General features: G+C 36.3%; 1 protein-coding gene across 2 annotated transcripts in view; it reads right to left on the bottom strand.

Annotated features, from left to right (window-relative positions):
- Positions 1-4,489: 4,489 nt before the first annotated feature.
- Positions 4,490-26,352, bottom strand: part of TRIM33 (tripartite motif containing 33) — a 119,657-nt gene continuing 97,794 nt past the window's right edge. The window contains exons 12-20 of one of the 2 annotated variants that reach the window (XM_034990242.1): positions 23,107-23,239; positions 21,285-21,348; positions 19,226-19,385; positions 17,709-18,058; positions 15,816-15,939; positions 13,616-13,690; positions 11,793-11,945; positions 10,361-10,411; positions 4,490-10,281 (exon numbers count right to left, since the gene is read on the bottom strand). In XM_034990242.1, coding sequence (XP_034846133.1) covers positions 10,069-10,281; positions 10,361-10,411; positions 11,793-11,945; positions 13,616-13,690; positions 15,816-15,939; positions 17,709-18,058; positions 19,226-19,385; positions 21,285-21,348; positions 23,107-23,239 — 1,323 coding nt within the window. In that variant the 3' untranslated portion in view covers positions 4,490-10,068. The remainder of the gene's footprint in view (positions 10,282-10,360; positions 10,412-11,792; positions 11,946-13,615; positions 13,691-15,815; positions 15,940-17,708; positions 18,059-19,225; positions 19,386-21,284; positions 21,349-23,106; positions 23,240-26,352) is intronic. The other variant, XM_034990243.1, reaches the window with a different exon arrangement.

Here is a 26,352-nt window from a genome sequence, read left to right as displayed (position 1 = left end):
GATGTCTTGCTTTTCCCAGGAAGACAGCCCTTCAACTGGGAGTTGAGAAAGACGAAGCTTTGTGATTTTAGCTGTAGCAGTCTGGAGTCTCCACATTGCTGAGCTGGAGTAAGGAGCTAGAGAGAAGCCTTGATTCAAATGTCACCATCCCTACAGAATTTTCATAGGTTTTCTTAAAAAGATGTTACTTAATCACCTGCTGTTTGCACAGATGTTTCTTCATTTGCTGTTTTTCATAGGTCCATTTCCAGAGGCTTCACGTTTTGTTTTCTAAATTTTCACCACTTTCCCTGGAAGCAGGGAAGCAGAATCACACTGTCATGCTGGGTGTCATCTGGTTCACTTTTTAACTCAAAAATTGTTTTAAAAAGTTTAGTTTACCCTCATTCATTAACCATTTTCCTTGATCACCATCCCTTCTTGTGTCTTAGAACTTTGTTTTCTTTTTCCAGGAATAAACCAGGAGTTCATTTAATGAAGATATGTTACTAGTAAGTTCTCACTTTTTATCCAAAATGACCTTGTCCTTCTTTCTTGGTAGTTTTGTTGGGTACAAAATTCTAGATTGACAGCTTCCTCTATCTAAAAATATCCTACTGTCTTCTGGTTTTCACTGTTGTAGGACTTTAAGCAAATGTGGAAAGTTCTCAGCCAAACTACCAAAATACCCTCAAATATCATCCCTAACCATTCTCTGTATCATCCTTCTGGTACTCTATAAGATGTCCTTTGGCCTTTACCATATGCTCTTGGTGACCTTTAACTTCTTCACACATTCTCTCTGTACTGCACTGCACTGTGTAATTTCTTCATCTTGGTCTTCTTTTATCTGTATGTTTTTGTCTAGATGTTTTGTTCTCAAATCTGATCATTTTTCTTCCCATGCACCTGTTATCCCCACCTCCACGATTTTTAATAGTCTCTCATTCTTGCTCAATTTTTGGACATTCTTCTATTCCTTATGCATTTTGTATTTCAATGAATCTAAGCCATCAAGTATCAAAGGATACACGACTTTTTATACCAGTAACATAGCCAAATATACTACAATGCCATCCCAATTTTAGAGATACTAAAATCTTTTCAATGTCTGAATACGCTCATCCAATAATTCCAATGTCTGCAATCATTACAGGCCAGATTCTGCTTTCTCCTAATTTTTTAATAATGACTTGTTTCTCATTTTTGTGACTTTGAATGAGTCCAAGATTATTATAACACTATGAAAATTCTTCAAGATTGGGTTTGAAGTGCTTTCCTTGAAAGAGTTATATTAACACTTGTTTAAGTGCCTGGAAAACACTTCTAACCTGATACCACTTTAAGTCTTAGTTTTTCTGATGACATAGGTAGTTTAAGTCCGATTCCAAAACCATTTTAAGTGTCAGCTTGTAGACACCAATTCTAAGGGTAGGGTTTTTTTTTCCCCACTTCCCCCCACCCAGTTTTCTTTCTCTCCTCTCCTCAGGTAGGCTATTCTGGCTCATTCTTTCACTGAGTGTATATTTTGAGGGACCAGGTTTTGGAAGAGTATCTCACTCTGACCCCACCCTTATGTTAGCCCTATGCTCTGTCTCCCTTTTAAAGCTTAGCCCATTCCAAAGTCTTTAGGACACAAGGATTGGCAGAGCCTTTGGAGCAACTTTTTCAATACTTCTTTGGATTCACGCTTTTTGTTCCACCCCGCTAAACCTTATTTTGAAAACTTTGTGAAGTCTTCAAAAATTTGAAATAATAAACACCCCATCTACTTTTCACTAAGATTTGCCAGTTGTTATTCTGCCACATTCACATGATCTCATATATCTATTTTACACACACACCCATTGGCCTAACCATTTGAAAGTAGTATGACACTTCATTCCTAGATATTTCAGCATGCATTTCCTAAGAAAAAGGACATTCTTCTGTATAAGGAAAAAGTGACTGTCACCTAAGAAAATTAAACATTCCATATCATTAAGAATTCATATACAAATCTCCACAAATGTCTCTAAAATGGCTTTGATTGCTAGGTTTATTTAATTCAAGATCAAATCTAAGTTAATGCATTACACAATTTTTTTAAAAAATATATTTTAGAGAGACAGAGAGAGAGCATGGGGGGGGGGGTACAGAGAGAAATGGATAAAGCCAAGCAGACTCCACACTGAGTGCAGAGCTGATGTCTCACAACCCTGAGATCATGACCTGAGCCAAAACCAAGAGTCTGACGCTTAACTGACTGTGCCACCCAAGTGCTCCCATTACATGTTGTTTTTTGATCTGTTAACAGTCTCCCCACCTCTTTGACACAACAGTTACTTTAAAAATTCACACCAGACATATTTGTAAATGTCCTACATTGCACTTTTGTCTAATTGTTTCATATGATTAGACTGTCAAATATTTTTGGTTAAAATGCTACAGGTGATGAAGTGGAGCTTTGTTTTGTACTGGTCTCAATCTACCAATAACTAATGCTGTGGCTGGATGGGCCTCTGTGGTTCTTATTATGATTGCAAGACACTTCAGCAACAACCATCAGGAAACTGAAGAAATAAAGGTTTATGACTTACAAGACCTGGAAATTACACAGTACACCTGGGCCCACATAGCAAGGTTGCAGAGGGAGATGGGGGCGGGGTGGGGGGGATGCAGGGGGAGACACACACACAGGACCAGGGGTTCCATGTTTACTGAGGTTGGCGGTAGGTCTAGGGTTTCATGGGCTCACTCCTTATTGGTGAATTTAAAACAAGAGAATGGGAATTATTTAAAGTGTGGAAAAGACAAGTGGTTCAAATGGTCAACTTACTGAAATCAACCAAGATTTGTAAATCAAAGGAGCCTCCTTGGGGAAAGGAGGCCTGGCTCTTTATCTAGTTGTGTGGCTGGCAATGTGTTTAGTCAGAAAGTTGTCTTTGAAGTGGATGCCTTGGCAATCAAAGCTTAAGCCAGACACTCGCTTACAAAAAAAAAGAAAAACCAAAAATCAAAGGAAAAAGGAAAAAACAAAAAACAAAAAAAACCCCAGGGCTTAAGCTACAGCTTTGAGTATCTTCCTCGCTAGCTCAGCAATACATTTAAAGATTTTTAAAAATCAATCTTATCCAGCATTTCAGATGTTTTATACCATTAGGAGGGTTCCCCAGTGCATGCAGTCAGTCTACCATATTGTCAGTAACAGAGGTCACTATATATTGCCTTTCCAGATCAACAGTAACAACTTTATAAATGAAAGAATAGTGACATATTTACCACCACCTAAGGCCATGAAAAGGGGAAGCTTGAGACAAAACCTTGGATTAGGTGTTTTATCCTACCAATTCATTTTTGCAAGTATTATCTTAAAAATGTAGAGGCCAATTTGGGTGTTTGTTGGAGTTTAGAACTCAAGTCTCAAATAAGTGAAGGACAAGCTAAATATTTAAGAGTTGAGGACAGATATTAAAGCCTTGGGGCCCTGCATCTACATTTTTTCTCATCTCATTAGTAAAAAAGGAGAAACTACATTTCTAACTTGCCCCTTTTCATGGCAATAGCAGGAAGAGGAAATAGGGGAAAAAAAGGAAACTGTATGTTTCCTTATCACAACTTACCATTTGTCAACCTTGTGCTATAAATGACCTCTTGTCCATATTCATTCCAGGAGCTAGATATAACTATCCTAATTTGACAAATAAAGTGAAACTCAGAGTTCACACAGGTAACTGGTTAAACAAAGTTTACCAGTTCAAACCAAAGGGTTCATGTGGCCCAATGGCCAAAACTCGATTTTTCCACTACACAAAATGCATCCAGAAAGGTAACAATTTGAAGTTCCATTCTGATATTTCACTTGGTTATTCATGGCCATAGTTCTGCATGACCTAAAGAAAAACCAAAGTCAAATTTCTTGAAAAACAATCTATACTCAATCACTTATCTAACCCACTGTATTCCTACTGCAGCTTCAAATGGAATAGCTCTCCCTATGGCTTCTATATTGCTCAACTCAGTGGCCACTGTACCTTTACTTCATCTCTTGTTCTAACACTTGATTTCAAGGATACTCCTTTTGAAACCCCTTATGAAACCTCTCTCATCTTCCATTATGGCTCCTCTGCCTTTCCTCCAAAAATAATCCAGTCTTCTTATAGAATCTTTTTTTTTTTTAATATACTCCTTAAATGTTTCCTCTGCTACCGTAAGTACCCTACTCTTACCATTCTATAACTTTCCTAGGCAATAACATATCTTACATTGTTTTAGTTAACAACATTATGCTAAAGGCTCAACTTTTGACAGGTGTTTGCTGAATGCCTATCATGTGCTAGCCATTTTTCAGTGACAAGACAGACGGGATCTTGATGGATCTTAGAGGCTCTGTCTGCAGCTCAGTTATTTTTCATGAGCACCAGAACCATGGACACCCACACCTTCATTCTCCACGGGTACCTAAAACTCAACATGCCTCCCAAACTGAATTCATTTCTCTCCACTCATTATCTATTCCTTTTTCCCACTCTTTATTACTTTAACAGGTGTCATATAAAATATGCCTAAGGTAAGGACCACCTGGCCTCAATTACTGGTCTGTTTTACTTTCTACATCTCTCTAAAATTTGACTGCTAGGTTCCATCTCCACTACCAGATAGCTAGTTTAGGCCTCATCTGGATTACTCACAGCCGACAACTCTCTCTCCACTTCCAATATTCTCCATAATCCATTCTTCACAGTTTAAAACAAACTTTCAAAAAGGCAAGTCAGATTATATCAGCTCTCTCAAGCCCTATTCTTGGATAATTCTTTAAGAAGAATTCTTAAAATTCTTCAAGGGCTCCTTATTAACATCAGTGAAAGCCCCAAACCCTTTAACATGACTCTCAAGGCACTGCTTAAAAAGGACCCTGGCTTAGTTCTCCAGCTTAGTATTTTACTGCTCCAACTAATATTCTAATCCAAGCTGAACTTCTCAGGTCCTGGAATACATAAATACATTCCCATTCATTTTCAGACTTTTCTATATTTTATTCTCTCTTCACTCTGCCTGGTCCCCTGTCATCATATTTTTATGAGTGAAAGAGATCACTTCCCTGATCAACAAAGTTTGGTGTTAGAGCCTTTCCTGTATGTTCCTACTATATTCTTTGTTGATCCCATCATAACACGGATTGTTCTCATATAGAGTCTAAACACTTGTGAAGGCAGAGACTGTAATTTATCTTGTTCACTTCTATATCTCCAGTGCCTGGCATACAGTAAACATTTTTCAAGCAAACTAATGATTAAATCTCAACTCAGGAAGAAAAAAAGGAATTCATTTGCAAACTTTTTCAATTTTCTAATTTAATAGAAATAACCAAAACAATGTGGCTTTCAAACAAGGCTTTAAACTAATCTAATACAACTTCTACAACACATTCCAGAGCATTATAACAAGAAATATTTACAGGCAGCTAATGTATTAAATAACCATGAAAAAGAAAATCTTGCTTTTAATACACACCAGCAAAAAACACAGGAACGGAACAATTAGAAACTGCAACCTTGTTTTAAAAAATTAAATATGATTATTTAGAGAATACAATACCACAGAAACAGCACTTTTTCTTTAAGAATCATATTGAAGGGTAGTTAATTATGTGCAAAAATAATAGTTGTAGTAGTAGTAGTAGTAGTAATAATAATAATAATAATAATAATAATAATAATAATAATAATGAGGGGAGGAGACCAGTTGAAATACTGGAAGCAAGGAACTAGTAAGGCTGTGAATTTAACCCTTTCGTGTGTATGTCTACATAGAAAATTAACAGGCTTTCAGATTGCACATACTGTTTTTATAGGCTTATATACATGTTTCACTGTGATTTAAAACATAGTAAATGCCTACATTTTTCAGACCAGGAGCAGACAAGCACTTTCTTCTTAAGACTGAAATTTAGGCCACACCTGAAAGGGAATATTGCAGTGGCACCTACAAAATCATTTGAGTGCCTTCCCACATACAAATTCGGTGCATTTTTTACTTTAAAGATTACTTGCTAGAAAAGGGCTAAACTTAATTTTGTACATTTTGTAGTATGATTATGACAAATATATCCAAATTGAGTTATTTTTGAAGATAATTTTCTCAGATACAATAAAAAATATATAAAAGACCACGAAGGCAAACACAAGGAACTAAGATGGAAGATATGCTTTACATGCATTTTGGCCAAGTAAAAGAAACCATTATATCCAAGAGTACATGTTGAAATCTGAAATGTCTATGTAAACTGTGGCATATAAATTTTTTTCTTAAAAAAGTACCTTCAATTTTTTTTACTCAAATACCTACTTTTAAAAAAATATGCAACTTTCCCCAATTTTTAAAATAAAATGCCACAATATATTGTCATAAGCTCCAGCATACATTTAAATTTCTTATTTTTTAAAAGATAGACTGGGTGATATGCATACAAACTTTCCTATAAAATCATCCGGGAGAGGACTATGACGTGCCTATTAGGCAACAGACCTAAAGCAGTGTTATTGCTTTATCAAGGAGGAGAGAACTGTGAGAAAACTAAAAGAAAGCATCCAGGTTCAGTTTAAGATCAAACTGATACACCTTGAAAACCCTGGATCATCTTTAGCAGATTAATAATACAGATGGTATGAATTAAGAATCTGATTGTTTTAATTAGGGGAGTTGGGGTGGGTGGATTTTACAAAACTACTCACCGATCCAATGTTGAGTATGCAAATAAGCAGTGTTGACTTCAATAAGAAATGAGATCTTTATACTTCCTGTGTTGTGAGTGGGAATGGGTAAAGGACTTAAAAAGGCCAAGGGAGAGGGGGCCACAGCATCTACTCCCATTTTGGATACTAAGAGATTGCTGAGTAACATATGGTAGGCCAAACTCCAAGGGCACAGTCAGAAGACCTAAATCTACTGGCTTATTAACACTAATTACTAATAATTACATGGCAGGATACCTGCTGAGGTAATTGGTAAACCTACAATTTGCACACTATTAACCTTTTGCTTCTACTTAAAAGCATTATTTCTTTGGATTAACTAAAAATCTCAAAAACTTGTTACAACAAAAAGTGAGAATTAACTGACTTTATATTATTTAAAATTCCTTTATATAAGACATAGAAGTCAGAAAGTACCTTGTTGATTCCAAAAAGAATAATTTCAACAGGGGATCCAATGCCTTATCATCTCTCTGTGGTAATGATTTGATGTTTCTATATAGAGCATGACCTACAATCTAACCATACTTTGGAACACGCACATGCTTCACCTTGCAAAACAGTTCCTTTACTCAATCAGCTGAGCCAAGTGCTAAAAAAAATACAAATTTAGGCCAGCAGAACAGACTGAGGAACAGTGTTCTGATGGGAGATGGGAACTGAAGTATTGCAAAACTTTGCACGTTTTTAAGGAAACACTTAACACCTCCAAATCTAAAATACTGCCTTTTAACAAAGAGTAAATTGCCTTCAGGAATTGATATTCCATGTTTGCTTTTTTGAAACATAAAATAGAAAAACATGACATCTGAGTATCAATTTAAGCTTTTATACTTTCTAACGGTTATATTAGATAGTGGCTGAACTGATTGATTATCAGCTTAGGAACACAGTGATCAGTGTACAAGAAAAAAGCTTCAATGAAATCTAAATCTTCATTTAAGGGTGGTTTGTTGATAGCTATTTACTTAATAGTAAATCCTCAGTAATATGAATTGTCTTCTGTTAACAGAAATGGAGCCTATTAAATGTTGACAATAAAGTGGCTTTTCAAAAACCAATCTTAAAAGAAAAAAAAAAATTACACCTAACATGGAAATATCTTTAAGGGAACACATTATCTTTTAAGGCCCCAAATATCAAGAAATATTTACTTAAAATTTAGTTTCTCCCCCACTGGTAGAACCTATATAAAAGATTTATCTAAGAATCATGAAAAGGATTCATCTGAAGAGCAAGTATAAAATATTAGAAATCAATGGCTTGACAAAAGAAGTTATACTGCTACTCATCACTTTCCAAAAATGTGCCCTTAGATACATCTGATAAACTGAAATCATAACAGTTGTGGAAAAGAGAGAAATGCACATAAATAAAGCATTTTAAAACGATTCTCTCCCTCTTATAAGAAAACTCTTCTTAGGTACCTGAAAATTTGAGTAAAATGATAGAACAGTTCGGTGTAAATTTTAAAGCTGAACTTACAACAAAACTGAAAGAGAAGCTAGAAGGAAGCCACAGAATGAAGTCAGTCAACAGCAGTAATAAAATCAACACCACTTACATACACCATCAGAAGGCCTGAATAATATTCATGTTTACCCCCAACACTTAAGAAAAGAAAAACAACCCAAAGGAATTTGTATAATAATTTCTTTAGAGCACTTTATTTGATTCAATATGCACTAAAAAATATTTACCTCTTAGACAATTATGTCAAATAATTTTTACTGAGTAGTCTACTGTCTGAACTGCAGAAGCTGAAGTTTTAAAAAGGCAAATGATTTGCCACAAATCTGCTGACGTCTGAAAAATATCTAATGGCAAGTCTTCTATTTTGGTCACTTTATATTCTAAGGTGTCCATACAAAAGTAGGACTAAATTTTTTAATCCAACAAAAGAGAAGCCTGTACACGGTCTAGAACACACATCTTGGATCTGAGCATCACAAATGAAGAGAAAAAAAATGAAACCAAGCCAAGGTGGTTTATCTGCCTCAGGGGCTGAACTCAGGGTAGTAAAGGTGGGTTTACTCCAGTAACCATTCAAGTGGGGATTGGCTCATTTTCAGGATTTACTTACAGGCCTCTTCTAAGTCCATTAAGCCCCAGTCCATGCAAATGTCCCACTTGGTGGACAGATGAGTAATCTAACCCCACCGGGTTTATTTCAATAGTTTGATATTTAATAATAAGCTGCTTCTGAAGATTTTCTGAGAAGTCTGTTCTCTATTAAAATAAGATAGAACCTCAAAATATGAATGTGAACATTAGAAATAGACAGCATATATTACAAATCCATTCTTGATAGGAACATTAGTAAGAATACACATTAGCTTAAAAAACAGGCTCAGCAAATGTTGCTGATCTGCCAGAAGTTTTAGTTCACTATTTACAAATAAGACAAAGTGAAATACAGAAAATTTTACACATTTGGTAGTTGACAGATTACTGTTTGCCAATAGTGGTCTATCAGAAAACTGACATGAAGGAAGACTGGATAAGAGCCAGTTGTCACCTTCTCAATCAAATTTAAATGTACAGAAAACTATAGATTAATTTTGAAACAAACATTCTGCCTTTGATGGGAGTAACTGTATGATCAGGTGATCTGATTGGGAAGTGCAATTCTGTGGAAGTGTTTTTCTGGAAATGATTACTATATGATCTGCCACTGAAAAGTTACCATATTTATTTCAGCAGACCATTAAAATTGATTAAATGATGATCAATGATGTTTCCTAGACTCTAGGTATAAATAGAAAATAAAACTACCGTTGAGTTCTTTAAGCCAATATAAAAACTAAAAGGCCCAACAGCATCAAAGTAAGAAAAAATATAATGGCATGATTCAATGCACAACTGCACTGACATCAAAGTGGAATCTGAACAACTTTGATTTTACCTAGAAAACAAACCAGTATGTATGTGTGTGGAAGGGGAGGCATGAAAGTTGTTTTTAACAGCTGTGCACTCTTGTCCAAAGAGACAATTTATCAAGCGACATGACCCTCAAGTATTTACTTATACACCCAGCATCCTGAACCAATCAATACCACATGATCACCAACATCTGCCATTCTAAAGAACCATCCTCTTTAGTAACAGAAATCTTCAAATCATTTCACTTTTGCTTTTTGTTTTTACTTTTAAAGTTGCAAATAGAGTTCTCTCCCCCTTTCTTTGACAAGAAGTGACTTCTGTCCATTACTTCAATCTAATACTGTGTAAAAGCTATCAGCTTCTTCAAGGAGGTGCCCACTGTAGGCAGGATATTCCAGCAACACTTAAATAAAAGGGTTTTTTTTCTCTCTTTCTTTTTTTTTTTTAAACAATTATTTAAGTTCATGTCATTTTACTTTATATGTACTGGTCTCTCATCTGACTTTAGGCGTTTCCTGCGGGGCTGTATAAAGTCTTCATCAGAGTCCTCAGTTACCTCACCATCATCCTCTTCCTGCTCAAACTCTGGCAAAGGTGCGAAGGTCCTGTCTGAGTAGATCTCTGTGAGTTTATCTTCAAAGTACAATGCAACTGCTTTCCCTGCCTGAGCTACTTCTGAATCAGCCTGCAAGCAAAAGATAGGAATATTCACCTATTGGTAATGCATATTCTTTCACCAAGTTTGCATGGTCTGAAAAGCTTACCTTCAAATTAATCTCTTGTGTTTCTGCATAAACTTGAACAACTTTCATCATCTAAAAAGGATACCAGAGTCAAAAAAAAAAAAGGGAAATTATAATCCTTTCTAAAGTTATGAAACTGCATAGGATTGGCGACGAAAGTCAGCCATACTAGGGGGAACAAATTGCTATAACCAGATTAAGTGCTTTCTAAAATTCTACAGAACACACGGAACCACTTTCTTTACAAAGTTCTGTTACTACAGCTGATGTGAAACCTCAAGAATGCTCTCAAATTCTGAATTAGTAAAGTCAATCTGAAATGGAGGTTGACTGAATACATCGATCTAATTAAGACAAAAAAACTAATCATATAAGAAATGTTGCTTTTTAAAAACTGCCAAACCATCAACAAACCACTTAGAATTCTATCTGTATGGCAATCTGTTAAACATAAATTATTTAACTATTACTAAAGCAGATAAAATGTCTTCTTCCTCGCAAATGTTAGCTACAATTCACAAAAGCACATTTATTTGAAAATAATCTAACTGGATTATAAAGTAAGACCAAAAAATGGGACTATATCAATTTAACTTCAAGTGAGTAAGGTTTTACTATACTCTGTGGTATAGTGCTACACTCTACTTTTAACCTATAAGGATTTTTTTTTTTTTTTTTCAAATTTTAAAAAGGTCACCTAGATACTTCCAGAGGTAGCTATGAGTATACTTTAAATGATTTGATGTCCTTTTAGTAATAGTCATATGGCACCAAATTTCAACCACAATAAAGAAGATATTTTACTGTTAATCTTCCTAAAGATTTTGTAGATTCTTATCCAATTCCATTTTCTTCTCCTAGAATAATGAAAATCTTCCCTAACAATAAGAGACTTGCCTTTTCTCAAAGAAAACAAAACAATTTCCTTGAAGGAGTGAGTCATGTATCATATTTTTCCTCAAGGATAGCCCATCCTTATCCTCAAAAAAATACATAATCGAAGTTAATGAAAGTCATATTGCTGAGATCAAAAAATTTAACATTATATACTCTGGGCTACTATTCAAGATGAGCCACCAGAGATTAGAGTTTATTAACCTACATTAATAATAAAATCAAAGGAACCAATACAAATGCCTTTCCTAAATGTACCCAAATATAAGCTATTTATAATCATTTCCCATATACTTAACTACAGACTACTTTCTATACTTGTATATCTCAACCCTCAACTTGTTCAAAAAGGCATATCCAATATACTTCAAATTATACACAGTAAACTTTCTTCATTAGAGCTGTGGATGCAATCAAATTTTACTTTTGACAGAACTGCAGCAGAAAAATTTTTTTGAATCAAATTAGAAAAATCTCTTAGCAGGAAAAACATAATTAAAAAAAAAAAAAGCAAAAAAAACTAATAATCCAAGACTTTATAGTTTGGAAGCTAACATACTTCATTAAACCTTTCACAGTTCTTGAAGATCAAACGGACATCAGCCACAAAGTCATCTGGGATTTGGTAGTGTTGGGAATGTTTTTTCTGAAGCTTCTTTTTCACGGTGGATAAATCCATTGGTTTCTTTATAATTTTATAGTAGTTTGGTATCTAAAGAAACAAATAAATAAGGATAGATAAGGATTCTCCAAAAATGCCAAACTGTTTTATTTGAAAATGCATAGCACATTGATTGTAGAAAACAACATATGTTAATTATTGAGCCAGCTGCTTACAAATTTTAGGTATAGTGAAGGTACTTTAAATCTTTGGCCCCAATCACATATCATAAAAACCAAATCATATTCAGAATCTGTGGCAGTCTTAATGGTTAATGAAGGCCCCAAAAGCTCTATCTGTGGTAAGGAGATATGGAAAGAACGCAATCAGCAAGGGTAGCCAACCGTTAGTGTTAAGGACACATCTGGCTCATCAGAATATTATGACTCCCGAAGAGTTTTGTTTTTTTTTTTTAAAAAGGAAAGAAAAAATAAAAAGAACAAAATTTATTATTATTATTGTCATTAGAATGTTATCTTTTAGAGGCTAACTATATCACAAAGAACTCTGGACATAAAACAACAGAGGGAGAAAGAGCATAAATAATAAGAAAAATTTTATTAACCCTTTAGTGATCATGCCAGGGAGAGTTCTAACCCCAACTTCTGGCCAAAAATTTGTACCCTTGAGAAACAACTGAACTTGGAGAAGCTATTTAGACAGTTGATGAAATGTTTGAAGTTATTTTCTACTGTAAAGTCCCTGAACTTGAAGACAAACTTCCTAGTATCAGAGGATTACTATTTATACAAAACATCTTCCTTGTGTCTAGACCTTTTGTGCTTTAAAATTCATTTCTGAGCCTACCCAGTAAACAAGTCTACTACTTAATATTCTATTATAGGCCTGGTATTCAACAATATCTTAATTCAACAAATGATGGTGAGCAAATGTGTGTAGCATATTCTCATTCCATTTATGAAGCCTGAGGACCCCTGATATTCCTTTTCCTATGGGACTTTACAGCTTTTATTCCTTATTAGTCTCCTTTAAGATAAACAAAGAGCATTGAGTTGCAAAATTTCCAGTCCTTTCTTAATCTTGACTGTTCATAAAGAGGGCTTATCTTCATAACATTAAGAGCCAGTGTGAAAGATTCAATTTTACATTTTTATTCAAATTAATACTTACATAGAGACTGTTTTCTCCCCAAGGTACAGAGCCTAGAATCATAGAACTGGAATTTTAGAAATAATTCAGTCCAGTACTCCCACTGTATGTTTAAAAAAGTAGAGGCAGAAAATTAAGTAGTTTCCCCCAAGTTTTAAGGCTAGTTAATGGAAGAACTGGGAGAAGTCAAGTCTTCTGACTCTTGGTCCAAGATTCTTTCCATTACACCCATATTTTTTATGTCCATTTTAAAAGTGAAAGAGGACACAGAAATTAAATTCATTAAGTTTTCATGACAACAACAAAACCTTTAAAAAACAAACTGCAATTTTTGACAAGTGAATTCCACATCCATAAGAGCCCTAATAAAATTTTAGATTAATAAATACTTACAACATTATCAGGTACTGTGCTAAAACATTCTTTATCCTATGTGTTCTTGGAATATCCAAAATGGGGAAAGAAATAGTATGAGAAAAGAAAATTTGAACCTTGGAGAGGTTAAGATTATTCAAGAAGCCTGAGACAAGAAGTCTTAAGGCCATAGCCAACACTCTTAAGTCTTAATACTAAGTTTCTTCACTAGAGATGTCATAATGTAAACAACTCACCGAAGCAGGAACTGGCTCCTGGAATTCAATACTTAATTCATGGCAATAGAGGTAAAGCAGAAGACGTTCACATTTCTGGCCCCCAAAAAAGAAAGGAAAACTCATGAAATGTTTTTTCCCCTAATAAGATATTCTTTTTTTTTTTTTCCTTAGGAGAACTTTATCAGTACAAACCATTATTACAACAAACTGAACATATGCTTCCTATATATTGACTTATCTAACTAAATACACATACCCAAAGAAAACCATCTTGTTTCCCATTTAGTTTTGAGACTATCTTCAGTTCTACTTTATTATTTTTTTAACATTTTATTTATTTATTTGACAGAGAGAGACACAGAGTGAGAGAGGGAACACAAGCAGGGGGAGTGGGAGAGGGAGAAGCAGGCCTCCCACGGAGCAGGGAGCCCGACACGGGGCTCAATTCCAGGACCCTGGGATCATGACCCGAGCCAAAGGCACACGCTCAACCGACTGAGCCACCCAGGCGCCCCTCTTCTGTTCTACTTTAAATGAATTTCTGGGGGCGCCTGGGTGGCTCAGTTGGTTGAGCGACTGCCTTTGGCTCAGGTCATGATCCTGGAGTCCCGGGATCGAGTCCCACATCGGGCTCCCTGCTCAGCAGGGAGTCTGCCTCTCCCTCTGACCCTCCTCCCTCTCATGCTCTCTGTCTCTCATTCTCTCTCTCGCAAATAAATAAAATCTTAAAAAAAAAATTAAATGAATTTCTGTTCTACTTTTAAATGAATTTATCGAAGATAGAGTGCTTTTGTTTTTAGACAATGACTAAGGTAATTTATCTACTACTGACTATTTACAGAAATGGAAAGGAGTCGGTCATAAAAGCAACATACAGCATTTTGTGCAAAAATTTATAAATTACTAGGTAATCCTATAAATCCTATAAATCTTAGTAATTAGGATTACCTAGTAATCTTTTTTTTTTTTTTAAAGTTTATTTATTTGACAGAAAGACAGTGGGAGAGGGAAAACAAGCAGGGGGAGTGGGAGAGGGAAAAGCAGGCCTCCCACTGAGCAGGGAGCCCGATGCAGGGCTCGATCCCAGGACCCTGGGATCACAACCTGAGCCGAAGGCAGACGCTTGACGACTGAGCCACCCAGGTGCCCCAGGATTACCTAGTAATCTATAAATTACTGCTGTTGCTATTCACTGTAATTCTCTGATGCAAGCAGGACACATGTTATTCTTTCTTTTCCTGAAGTGATTCCATGCAGGTCCAAAATTAAATACAAACTATGTCTTCTCAATACAATTCTAGAATATTTTTATACAGTCAGAAAATGAAATGCATTTTACATTTAGTTTTCATTTGCTTAAACTTCTTTTAATAGAAGTTTATACACGCTAAACATATAGTAGAGGGGGATTTTGCAAGTATATACATCAGGATCAGAGCCAAACATAACTGTAATGACCACAGAGATTTTCATTTTGGAGAAGAGACCAGATCAGTAGAAATCTGAGTGAAATTAGGAGAGGATTCTGGGTTTCATTTTTAATGACAGAAAGCTATTAGAGGATTTTAAGCAAGGAAGTGGCAGACTTGTTTATATTTTTAAAAAAGAATACTATGTAGAGGCGCCTGAGTGGCTCAGTCGGTTGGGCGTCTGACTCTTGATTTTGGCTCGGGTCATGGTCTCAGGGTTGCAGGATCGAGCCCTGACTTGGGCTCTGCGCGGAGCTGGCTTCAGATTCTCACTCTCTCTCCTTCTGCCCGTCCCCCCTCTCGTGCTCTCTAAAATCTTTTTAAAAAAAGAACACTATGTACAGTACAGAAAACTATAGTAGGAAGAGGCAAGAGTAAACTAGGGATGTCTGAGTGAAGAGTTTATTATGATAGTGCAGATGAACAACCATGATGGCTATCTCAGAAGGTGATGGTGAGGACAAGTAAGAAAATCGTATTATGGTCATTTCTGATTCTTTTACTTCTAATAGATTTCTGGCTTGAGCAACAGAAATAAATGGTGGTACCTTTTAATGATGGGAAATACCAGAGGAAGAGTGCAGTTTTTTATGTTGTCATTTGCTTGTTTATTATTTATGTTCTTTTTGAAATCAAGCTTTTGGTTGGGACATGTTAAATATGAAGAAGCTGGGTGTAAAAGTCTAGAGGTGCATAGCCAGACAACTATAGGATCCCTGATAATAAATCCAACTTTATCTGACACTTACCCTTTGGTCCACAGGGCTTAACCCTTGTGCAGTTTTCCCCTTCTTACTATGTTGCAAATTATCACAATCATATTCAACTTCTGGTTTCCCAATATCTCTGCAAAATGTGCATATCCATTCCCCACTAAAGAGGGAAACAGGCAATTAGTCCTTGTAATTATAAAAAAACCCACTCTAGAGAAGCTAGTTCTCTGGAGGTAAGTCTCCAGTTTGTTTTCTTTCCTTCCCATAGTCTTTCAGGGGAAGAGAGGCTCTATTCTTGTCAGATCTCATAAAGTGAAGCTATATGATAAAAGCTTCCCAAAACTTTTCCCAGTCATTCTTCAATTAATTACTTTCTAGAAAGCTTTATGAAACTGGTAGCCCTGCATTTCAAAAGGGATCTTTTCGTAACACCAAGTAGATGATCAGTACTTACACCGTAAGACTGCCTGTCAACCCCAGTACTACCTCTCACAACGACCCCACACTCATGAATAAGGAAAGAGTATGGGATATGGAATTCCTCGGGTATCCCATACTGGTTTGGCATGTGTTAAATATGCCAAAAATAGAACAATTCTTCACGCCAGTCAAAAGCCAAGAATACACACACACACCTCTATAAATACAAACACATGTACATACACCCCTTACCTTTCAAATTTGCTTAGTCTATAGTTTGTTTACATCAGGATTTCCATTAAACTGTAAATTCTAAAATGATTCATTCCCAGTAATTCTCCCCTACTCTCCCCTGCCATAAAGAAATTCTAAATCTAGAGACTGTACTAGTCTTTGCCAACAGTCCCAATTCCTTCCCAAGTATCAGCCTTTGAGAGAAAACATTCAGTGGCAAATTCTAACATTCCAGCAGATGTTACTACCCAAAGGGAAGAAAAATATGAAAAGCTTTAATTACAACATCAAAATGTCAATACTTTTCTTCTATAAAGAGTAAAGTAAAAGAAGGCCCTTATTACATTCCTGGCAAATGACTATTCCTCTCTTAAGACCCAGGTAAGAATTAGGATTCTTCAGAAAAATATTCTGGCACTGTTTATATATCTACCATGTTTCTAATCCAGAAAGTTGAATTATACAAAATGAGTAGCATTTACTCAACTAAAATCACTGCTTCTTAGGACTGAGAGGAAATGTGAATGTTTTATTTAAAGGCAGAAAAAAAGCTGGGCTTTCCCAAGAACACTATTTACTGTCACCCAAAAGGGTAATTTGGGGTAAGAGCTTGGGAAGGGGGAAGGTCTCTGAAATCAACTAGAGACAAAATGGCATGAACACAACTTGTTAAATGAGAAATGTGCACACAGGGCTACAGGCTGGCGCTACAACTAGCTGCCCCCACTGGTCAAGAGGAAGCGGTAACTAAAAACTTCAAGATGTTGAAGGTGTTTTTACAAAGTACTTTTTCCTTTAAAATGCCTTTCACGAGCTTTCAAACTTTAGAAAAGTAGGTTCTAGGTAAGATCCAACAGAGTTGCCTCCAACTGCACAGTATTCTTAAATGAAATTACTGTAGATCCTATTAAGATTGATGGCAACAGATAAAAAAATTCAGCTTCAACAGGAAATCGACTAACTTCTCCAACACCCCAGGCCCCTGCCTCTCATAATTTAGAGTGTTATCTACTTTGTTTACACTAAGTATAAACTGAAGGCCAGGAAATAGTCTACTTTTTATCATTCATACACCACTTAGATCTTGGACATTTCACCATTCACCTGTTAGTTTCTCTAGAAGGTAATAACAAAGGAATAATGGGCTCCCTGTTTTACAGAAACAGTATGCAATGGTTAGGAAGGCCATCTGCATGAACAACTTTCTGTTTTGTTTTGTTTTTTTTAGCTTATAAAAATAAACAAGAACAAAAAAATCAATTATCTCACTGGTACCTTGGAAAGCTAAGAAGTGTTGGAACATGACAAGTTAGATGAAAGACCTTTGGACATTTTTCACAGCATAACAGATCCCCTCCATTTTGGCAGACAGCACACCAGTCTTCATTTGGGTCATCATCTTTGCTATTGCCATCTCCTCCAATCCTTGATGACCTGTGTACGAGGCTTCGAATTGGGGACTTTCCATTAACAAGACTGCTGAGCCCTGACTGTTTGCAGCTTTCATTTGTATCTGCAGGTTCAGTTTTCACATGGTTTTCCAGGCTTGCTAATGCATCCAACTCACTCTCTAGATGCAGGTTGGTTGAAAGAGGTGGTGTCAAGCTACTCTCAGGACTGCTCAACTAAAACAAAACAAGGACAAATTCTTAAAGAATTGTTTAATCCTTAGTGTATGCAATGTGCATGTAACTTAAGAGTTATGTCAATACACATACATATATGCTAACATAACTTAAAAATTAATTTGGAAATGACATTAGTGACAAAGTAACGAAAATTATTAGGCATGTTAATTTATTATTTTATAGAACACTCTAATATTGGTTCATTTGGATACTAAGAAAATTAAACTAACTGTTAAACACACTGATTGTAAAGTGAGCATAGGGTTACACTTTTCCTACAAAGAGCTAAGATATCCTATTTTTCACAAGAGAAATCTGTTGCATAGCTTTTAAGAAATGTTTCTCTGCCTACCTATCATTTTACTGAAGTAAGAAGATTGTGACAATAGTAAGAGAAATCTTTTACCACCCTTTCGCACCCAGTTTTCTGGGGGCACTTTCCAAACCGGATACTGGATGAAGATGTGACACCACAAATACAAGGCTCTTTGCTCTTAAATGTACATATACTGTGTTAAATATGCTAATACTCCAAGTTGAAATGTCTATATGCCAACCATGTAGAAAATGACATCTAAGCCTGGGCAGGAAGAAAAAACCAAAATCAAAATTTATTGCGTGGGGGTGAGGGGGATGGCACAGGAGGAGGAAGAGAAGGTGGCTTTTCCTTCATTCTATATTGTAAATTGTATAAAATGTTCTATCTGAAAAACTCCTAAATGGTTAATTATTCATAAGCCAAAGGCAATCTTCCCATCACACAACTCCTTGAGCATTAAACTTCTTTCATGTCACCAGTCCTAATCCTGAGCTCATAGGTCCAGGAAAATAGTTAAGGATCTTTGGTGGCCTGAGACTCAATGTGACTGTTGAGATGATTAATAAAGTCAAAGCAAAATAGAACCCGATTTAGAATCATGGCAAAAATACTGACCAATAACAAAGTAAAAGATATTTCAAATTTGTCAAATCTTTTGTGATAAATTGCAGCTGACACTTAGATGAAAAACTTGAATTACAGAAAGAGATATTTGAATTATACCAGGCATAAATATCCAAAAATAAATAAATGTCCATAGAACCACTATTCAGTCTAATAGGGAGAGCTAGAGATTCCATGAAGTGGCCTCCTTGAATCCCTGACAGACCCCAGTGGGAGCTTACCATGCAGGCACTCCTCCTGCCATCCTCTGTCTTTTCTTGTTTAACAGCTCCTGAAAAGCTACATATTTCATCTTCAGTCCCAGGTTCTTGCTTGACCTTCACTTGATCAGACTTAAAACTAAGACTTGTCTTCTCAGCAGTTCTTCCTGATGACCCACAGCTAATAAAAAACAATAAAAAATGTCACATGTCTGTATAATATACATAAAACCAAATACACAAAAAGTAATATTCATTAAAGTAAAAACAATGTATTAACTTTCTATAAGATAAAGACACCTCATAATGCAGGTAAGAGAAATATGATATAAGCTTAGCTTCAGATTCTTTAAAAACGTAGATCAAACTTTCAAAAGACCCTAAAAATATATTTTTGGTGTGAGGCACTTATACTAAGTCATTTAAACCATTTTCCCAGACTAGTTAATACAGAATGTTAGCGACTGCTTTTCTCTATAAAAGTAGTTTTGATTCTTCTCTGCCCCCAAACAAATGAAGAAAACCTTAATAGTTGTTCATGAAGCCTCCTCAAAGGCAACTCTATTTTAGCTTGTGAGGGCAGGAAATTGGGAGAAGAGGATAACAAGTAGTCAACAGCCCTGAATATCCTTATTTGAATAAACAAAATGATAGGCTAAGAGGACAGCTATATGACTAATCAGTTCTATCTAGACCACAAAGTAAAACCACTGGCAAAAGAAGTGAATAACTAGGAAGACTGTACTGCTATTGAGAACGAATACCTTTTTACTCAATTTGTACTTTTCTTTTAAAAGTACTGATTATTTAAAGTATAATTAAAAAGTCAAGCAAGTATTTAATAGCACTAGTCTTCAAACTGCACATACACACCCAAATAAAAAAAAATTCATGTAGCTTAAATCTTTCCTGCATTGTACTAAATTATTCAAAGTATAAAAATCAGGCAATATTTATTCTATTTTTTTTAACATTTATTCCATTTTATGTTAACATACTCCACACACCACCCCATTTCTTAGCTTTGTCCACCAAAAAGGCATAACAAGCAATTCAGCAGCAACGAGTGCCCCTAGTACCCAGGAGACTGTCTCCAAGCACTCTTTCCTCACTAACACAACCAGGATTTCTTAGAAAAATGATGGGCTCTAGGCCTGAGGCAGGAAATATGTTAAGACAAACCTGGAACATCATTTCAGAACAGGAAATAAGGAAGCTTTCAAAGACTACTGGAGTTACACCAAAAGACCTAAGGAGCCAACTTGTAAAAGCTCTGACAGGCCAAATATGGAACAATATAACCCATTAATAAAAATAACATCTATAATAGTTTGTAATATATAAAATGTTTAAATATATGAGTTCATGAAGGTAATAAAAAAACTCAAACAAAACAAAACAAAACAAAAAAACACTCGCTGGTCACTGTTGGAAGGTGCTGGGAACCAACTCACGATTATGAAAACAGAAATAAAAAAGAATCTCTTCTGCCTGTCCTATAACCAAACAGGTGATGACAGAAAAGTTTCTCTTTATAGAAATATTTTAAACTAGTAGATTAAAAAAAATAACACAATAATTAAAATATCGTTATTTTTCAACAAGTTAAAAAAAAAAAAGAACTAGGCAATGATCAATTAATGGTTGCTGTCACAAACAAAAACCACCAAATGTTATGTGCCCCTGATGGAAGTACATGCCACCATCAGTGAAGTATTCTTCCCACCCCACCCTCCCCCTGATCAAACCTCCTGATCAAAATTATCAATACAGAGGAAAAAAACAGCACATACTGTATTTAAATGACAAGGTGGGGGAAAACTCTGTATGAGAAGCAATATATTTCTTCATCATATAAATTGATTTTGACCTCAATATATCTGTTGATGGCAATGTTTCAAAATAATCCAAACCAGGGAGGAATACATGGGAGGACAGAAGAGATAAGACTGGCTATAACTTGGTAACTGTTGAAGCCAGGTGATAAGTATAGGAGTTCAATGTAATTTTCTACTTTTTTAAATACATATTTAAATTTTTTCTTAAGGAAAAAAAAACTACTAATAATGTTAATACTCACCTGCCTCGACTGCCAGTACTAGAGGTACTAGGGGGTCTCACAGGTGTGTGAGAATTGGATAAACCTGGAAAATAATACGTCAAAATGAATATCAATGCAGATAAGAATATTCAGAATTCTACCTAGCAGTTACAGAATTAAAGATTACTATAATGCAATTTAGCAATTCTTGGAAATCAGACCTAGCCTTAATGTCAAAATCAGGGATGGCCATGTAAAACCCTTGGCAGAGAAGTCATCAACCAGTTTCTGTCAGCTGAGCCCAGACAGGATTCTCAGAATTCTCCTCAGAGCAACACTATCCAATCAATGAAAACTACCAGGTCAAGAGAAAGCTATTTGCCACCTTGCCCCAAGTCATCTGGTAAATCTCCTACTTAGATTCCCAGTAATTATTCTTTCTTTTAGAAGTCCTGGAATAATTATATTAAACCTTAAAAATTCTACAACTAAAAATCATATTAATGATGCATCTCATGAAAGACTCACATTTAAATTTGAACTATTTTTACTCTAGAAATAATAAGGTGGTCTGTTTCAGTAAGAAATAAGTAACATTTAATTTAATCCTAAAAAATACACTCCATAACCACTTCTGCACTGTCAATCTGTTTGAAGTTGCTTTAATCATTCATTCATGATAACAGGTCAATAAAATAACTGGGATTTTGGAAGAGATGTGTATCTCATGGACTTGATTAGTCACAACTTTGTTTCCAGTAAATTAAAATTTTTGTTTTAAAATTGCAATTTGAAAATTTACTTGTCTTTCCTCAACTCTTGTTTTTTTTTAATTTTTCAATATCTTGCAAGTTCTAAACTTGGGATGAAACCAAAGAACTCTTCAACTGACCATCTGTATCATAAAATATAAGAAAATGCATCTACAAATCTCGCCAAGAATGTGAAAACAGCTAGGGGTTGAGGGAGGGGTAATTAACAGCTCTGAACAGTGTATACTACAGATATATTACTTCACTTAGCTGAAAACTGCCAACAGTATTTGAAGAGATATAAATAGAAAGAGCAATTAGGAAAAAAAATATGATCTGATACTATGATGGTTAATTTTATGTATCAATTTGGCTAGAATATGGCTACTCAGTTGTTTGGCCAAACACCAGTCTAGATGTTGCTGTGAAGGTACCTTTAGATGTGATTAACATTTTAATCAGGAGATTCTGCCTAAGCCCATCAAGCTCCACAATGTGGGTGGGTGTCATCCAATCAGTTAAAGACCTTGAGAGAAAGGACTGAGGTTCCCAGAAGAAAGAATTTTGCCTCCAGACTGAAGCCTTTAACATCAACTTTCCCCTGGGTCTCCAGACTCTTAACCTGCCCTATGGCTTGCCAGTCCTAACAATCATATGAGCCAATTCCTTAAAATCTCTCTCTATACACACACACACACACACACACACACACACTCCTATTCATTCTGTTTTTCTGGAAAACCCTAATATATACATATACAGTTGACCCTAAAACAATGTGAGAGTTAGGGACATTGACCTGACCCCCAATTGGGCAAAAATCGCATATAACTTTTGACTCCCTAAAAACTACTAATAGCCTACTGTTGACCAGAAGCCTTACCGATAATTAACACGTATTTTGCATGGTACGTATATTATATACTGTATTCTTCAGTAAAGTAAGCCAAAGAAAATGTTAAGAAAATCATAAGGAAAAGAAAATACACTTACAGTACTGCATTCTTTGAAAAGAATCCACATATATGTGGACCTGTGCAGTTCAAACCCGTGTTGTTCAAGGGTCAGCTGTAACAAAAGAAATGAGGCAGCACCTCTGATGGCTTTACCTGATGATCCTGGAGACAGGGCAGAGGGTCCTGGGGAGGGATTCATGGTGCTTGTAGGCTGTGGGGGTAGGTGACTGCCTGAGATGTATCTACTTAGTAGATTATCTAAACTACTTGAACCAGCATCTTCCAACTAAAGAGAAAGAATGAAATGATAAATTTGCTTTGATTAAAGCAGAGAAGCTATTAATTTCATTAGTATAATTGCTTATGTTCACAGTTTACTAACAGATTATTTTATCAAACTTGGCTTAATTGTTGCTTCCTTAGCCTCTCCTGAGGACCCACACAGTTTAAAGTTTTTGTGAACAAAGCTATAATACTATTCAGCAAATACTGGGGCAGCTCAAGACAAAACCCAACAAATCACTAAATCCCTCATGTTCTACTATGAAAATAAAATAGCTCTGACACACACTGACACTTCTGCCTTTTCTCAAAGTTGATGAAGACCCTATTTATCAGCATTCTTGTCCATCTAGTCTTCCTCTCTTTATTCCAACATTCAGTCCTGCCAGAATCACTCACCTCAATAGAAATTTAATCATGTCAGTGCCTAACTTTAAAGTTTTAAAAGATTTCAAACTCAAAATAAAGCCCTTAGCCTGGGATATAAGGCCGCTTATTACACAGGGGCAGCCCACAGGAAAACTGAGCCATTTTCTCACTTATAGGTAAGGCAGTAGGTTAAAGCCAGTGGACCAGGCAACCTAAACATCAATTTCCTCTCTTTAAAACCTCCCAACTACATTGAAGAACTGTAATGATGAAATAGAAAATATTTATGTAAGAAACAGTAAATACTATTTAATTATGAAAATTACCTTAAGAAAAATGTTATACTATTCCATAAGAGGTGGTCAAACCATTCTTAAACAACTGCCAATCTTGCTTATTGGTCTAACTTGTACCTATACTTGCCCCCCCCTTTTTTTAAAGATTTTATTTATTTATTTGACAGAGAGAGAGAGAGAGAGACAGCCAAAGAGGGAACACAAGCAGGGGGAGAGAGAGAGGGAGAAGCAGGCTTCCCGCCGAGCAGGGAGCCCGATGTGGGGCTCGATCCCAGGACCCCGGGATCATGACCTGAGCCACCCAGGCGCCCCTATACTTGCCCCTTTTAAGCTTCTTTCCCACTAGAGGCAAATTACCTTTTATGCAAATCTACTTATTCAAGACAGAAAACTGAACACATACATTTACTTCTTGTTCTCCTTTCCTTTCAAAATTGCACTGATTTTCATAGTTATAAAACAGGAAAGGGGGCGCCTGGGTGGCTCAGTTGGTTGGGCGACTGCCTTCGGCTCAGGTCATGATCCTGGAGTCCCTGGATCAAGTCCCGCATCGGGATCCTTGCTCAGCGAGGAGTCTGCTTCTCCCTCTGACCCTCTTCCCTCTCATGCTCTCTCTCTCAAATAAATAAATAAATAAATCTTTAAAAAAAACAAAACAGGAAAGGATGTCATCAAAGCAGAAACTTTGAAGAAAATTATAGAAATTAAAGCAAGGTAGAATGGGATCAATAGAAAAATGATCAAAATAAAGCAGGTCACAACATACACAGGGCAAGGGAGGACTCTCCTAAAAAGTAAATAGGCCTTTCTCATTGAAGCCCTTAAAAAACTTCACATCAGAAACATAAAGGGCTGAAGGTGATAGCAGGCAGTAGCTCACTGGGAGGCTATTAAGGGGTACTGGGAGTTGTGCCTGCCCACTAGAAGAGTGGACAGATTAGGAAGAGGCAAACTGGAAGTACATAAAAGGGCCCCCATGACATCACTACAGCCCCCAACAAGGAAATGCTAGCTGCAACATTAACCCCCAGGTTTCACTGGACACGGATGAAGAGTAAGCATTAATAAAGTTATAAGTCTAACTGGAAAAACATTAATTCATTTATTGATTAAATCAATGTTCTTTGAGCATGTATAATTTCTATGAAATTAAAAGGAAAAAGACAATCCACAGAAAAAATACAAATCATCAATGAACCTATGAAAAGGCAACCAAGCACACAAATGAAAGAAATGTAATCAAAAGAAATGAAATCAATAATATCTTTTTACCTATCAGATTGGTAAAGATGGGGAGAAAAAGACTGATTCATTTATTTTTATTTTTTTAAAGATTTTATTTATTTATTTGACAGAGAGAGAGAACACAAGTAGGCAGAGCAGCAGGCAGAGACAGAGGGAGAAGCAGGCTCCCCGCTGAGCAGGGAGCCCGACGCGGGGCTCAATTCCAGGACCCTGGGATTATGACCTGAGCTGAAGGCAGATGGTTAACCGACTGAGCCACCCAGGTGCCCCAAGACTGATTCATTTAGTTAGTACTAAGAGCACATACAGAAATGGGTATCCCGTAACATTTAAGTTTACATATGAATATCAGAAATGCAGTTTTCCCCAAACTTCATAATATCCAATACAGTATCCAGATAAATAGTTACTAAGTATGCCAAATATGAAAAATTCTTTATAAAGAATAAATCTTAGAATATACATCTATTGGGGTGCGTGGGTGGCTCACTCAGTTAAGCGTCCAACTTTTAATTTGGGCTCAGGTCATGATATCGGGGTCCTGGAACTGAGCCCTGCGTCAGGCTCTGTGCTTAGGGTGGAGTCTGCTTAAGATTCTCTCTCTCCCGGGTGCCTGGGTGGCTCAGATGGTTAAGCGTCTGCCTTCGGCTCAGGTCATGATCCCAGGCTCCTGGGATTGAGTCCCGCATCGGGCTCTCTGCTCCTTGGGAGCCTGCTTCTCCCTCTGCCTCTCTCTCTCTGTCTCTCATGAATAAATAAATAAAATCTTTGGGGGAAAAAAAAAAAGATTCTCTCTCTCCCTCTGCTTCCCCCCCCCCACTCACACACGCTCTCAATAAAATCTTTAAAAATATATATATTACATCTATTAATTATAATCTAATCTGAGCAGAATCTAATATTCATTTATGTATTCAAAAAGTATTCATGGGTGCCTGGGTGGCTCAGTTGGTTAAGCAACTGCCTTCAGCTCAGGTCATGATCCTGGAGTCCCAGGATCGAGTCCCACATCCGGCTCCCGGCTCAGCAGGGAGCCTGCTTCTCCCTCTGACCCTCTCCCCTCTCATGCTCTCTCTCTCAAATAAATAAATAAAATCTTTAAAAAAAAACAAAAGTATTCAGGTTTATCATGTATCACCTCAAAGTCGAAATTACAAACATGCATTATATCACTATGTTGGAGATGGACAGTAGAGCAAACACAATG

Source organism: Mirounga leonina, unplaced genomic scaffold, assembly GCF_011800145.1.
Source record: "Mirounga leonina isolate KUSES-001 unplaced genomic scaffold, KU_Mleo_1.0 Mir_507, whole genome shotgun sequence".
NCBI lineage: Eukaryota > Metazoa > Chordata > Mammalia > Carnivora > Phocidae > Mirounga > Mirounga leonina.
The sequence above is the reverse complement of the archived record's forward strand: the minus strand, read 5'-3'. Positions and strand labels throughout refer to the sequence as shown.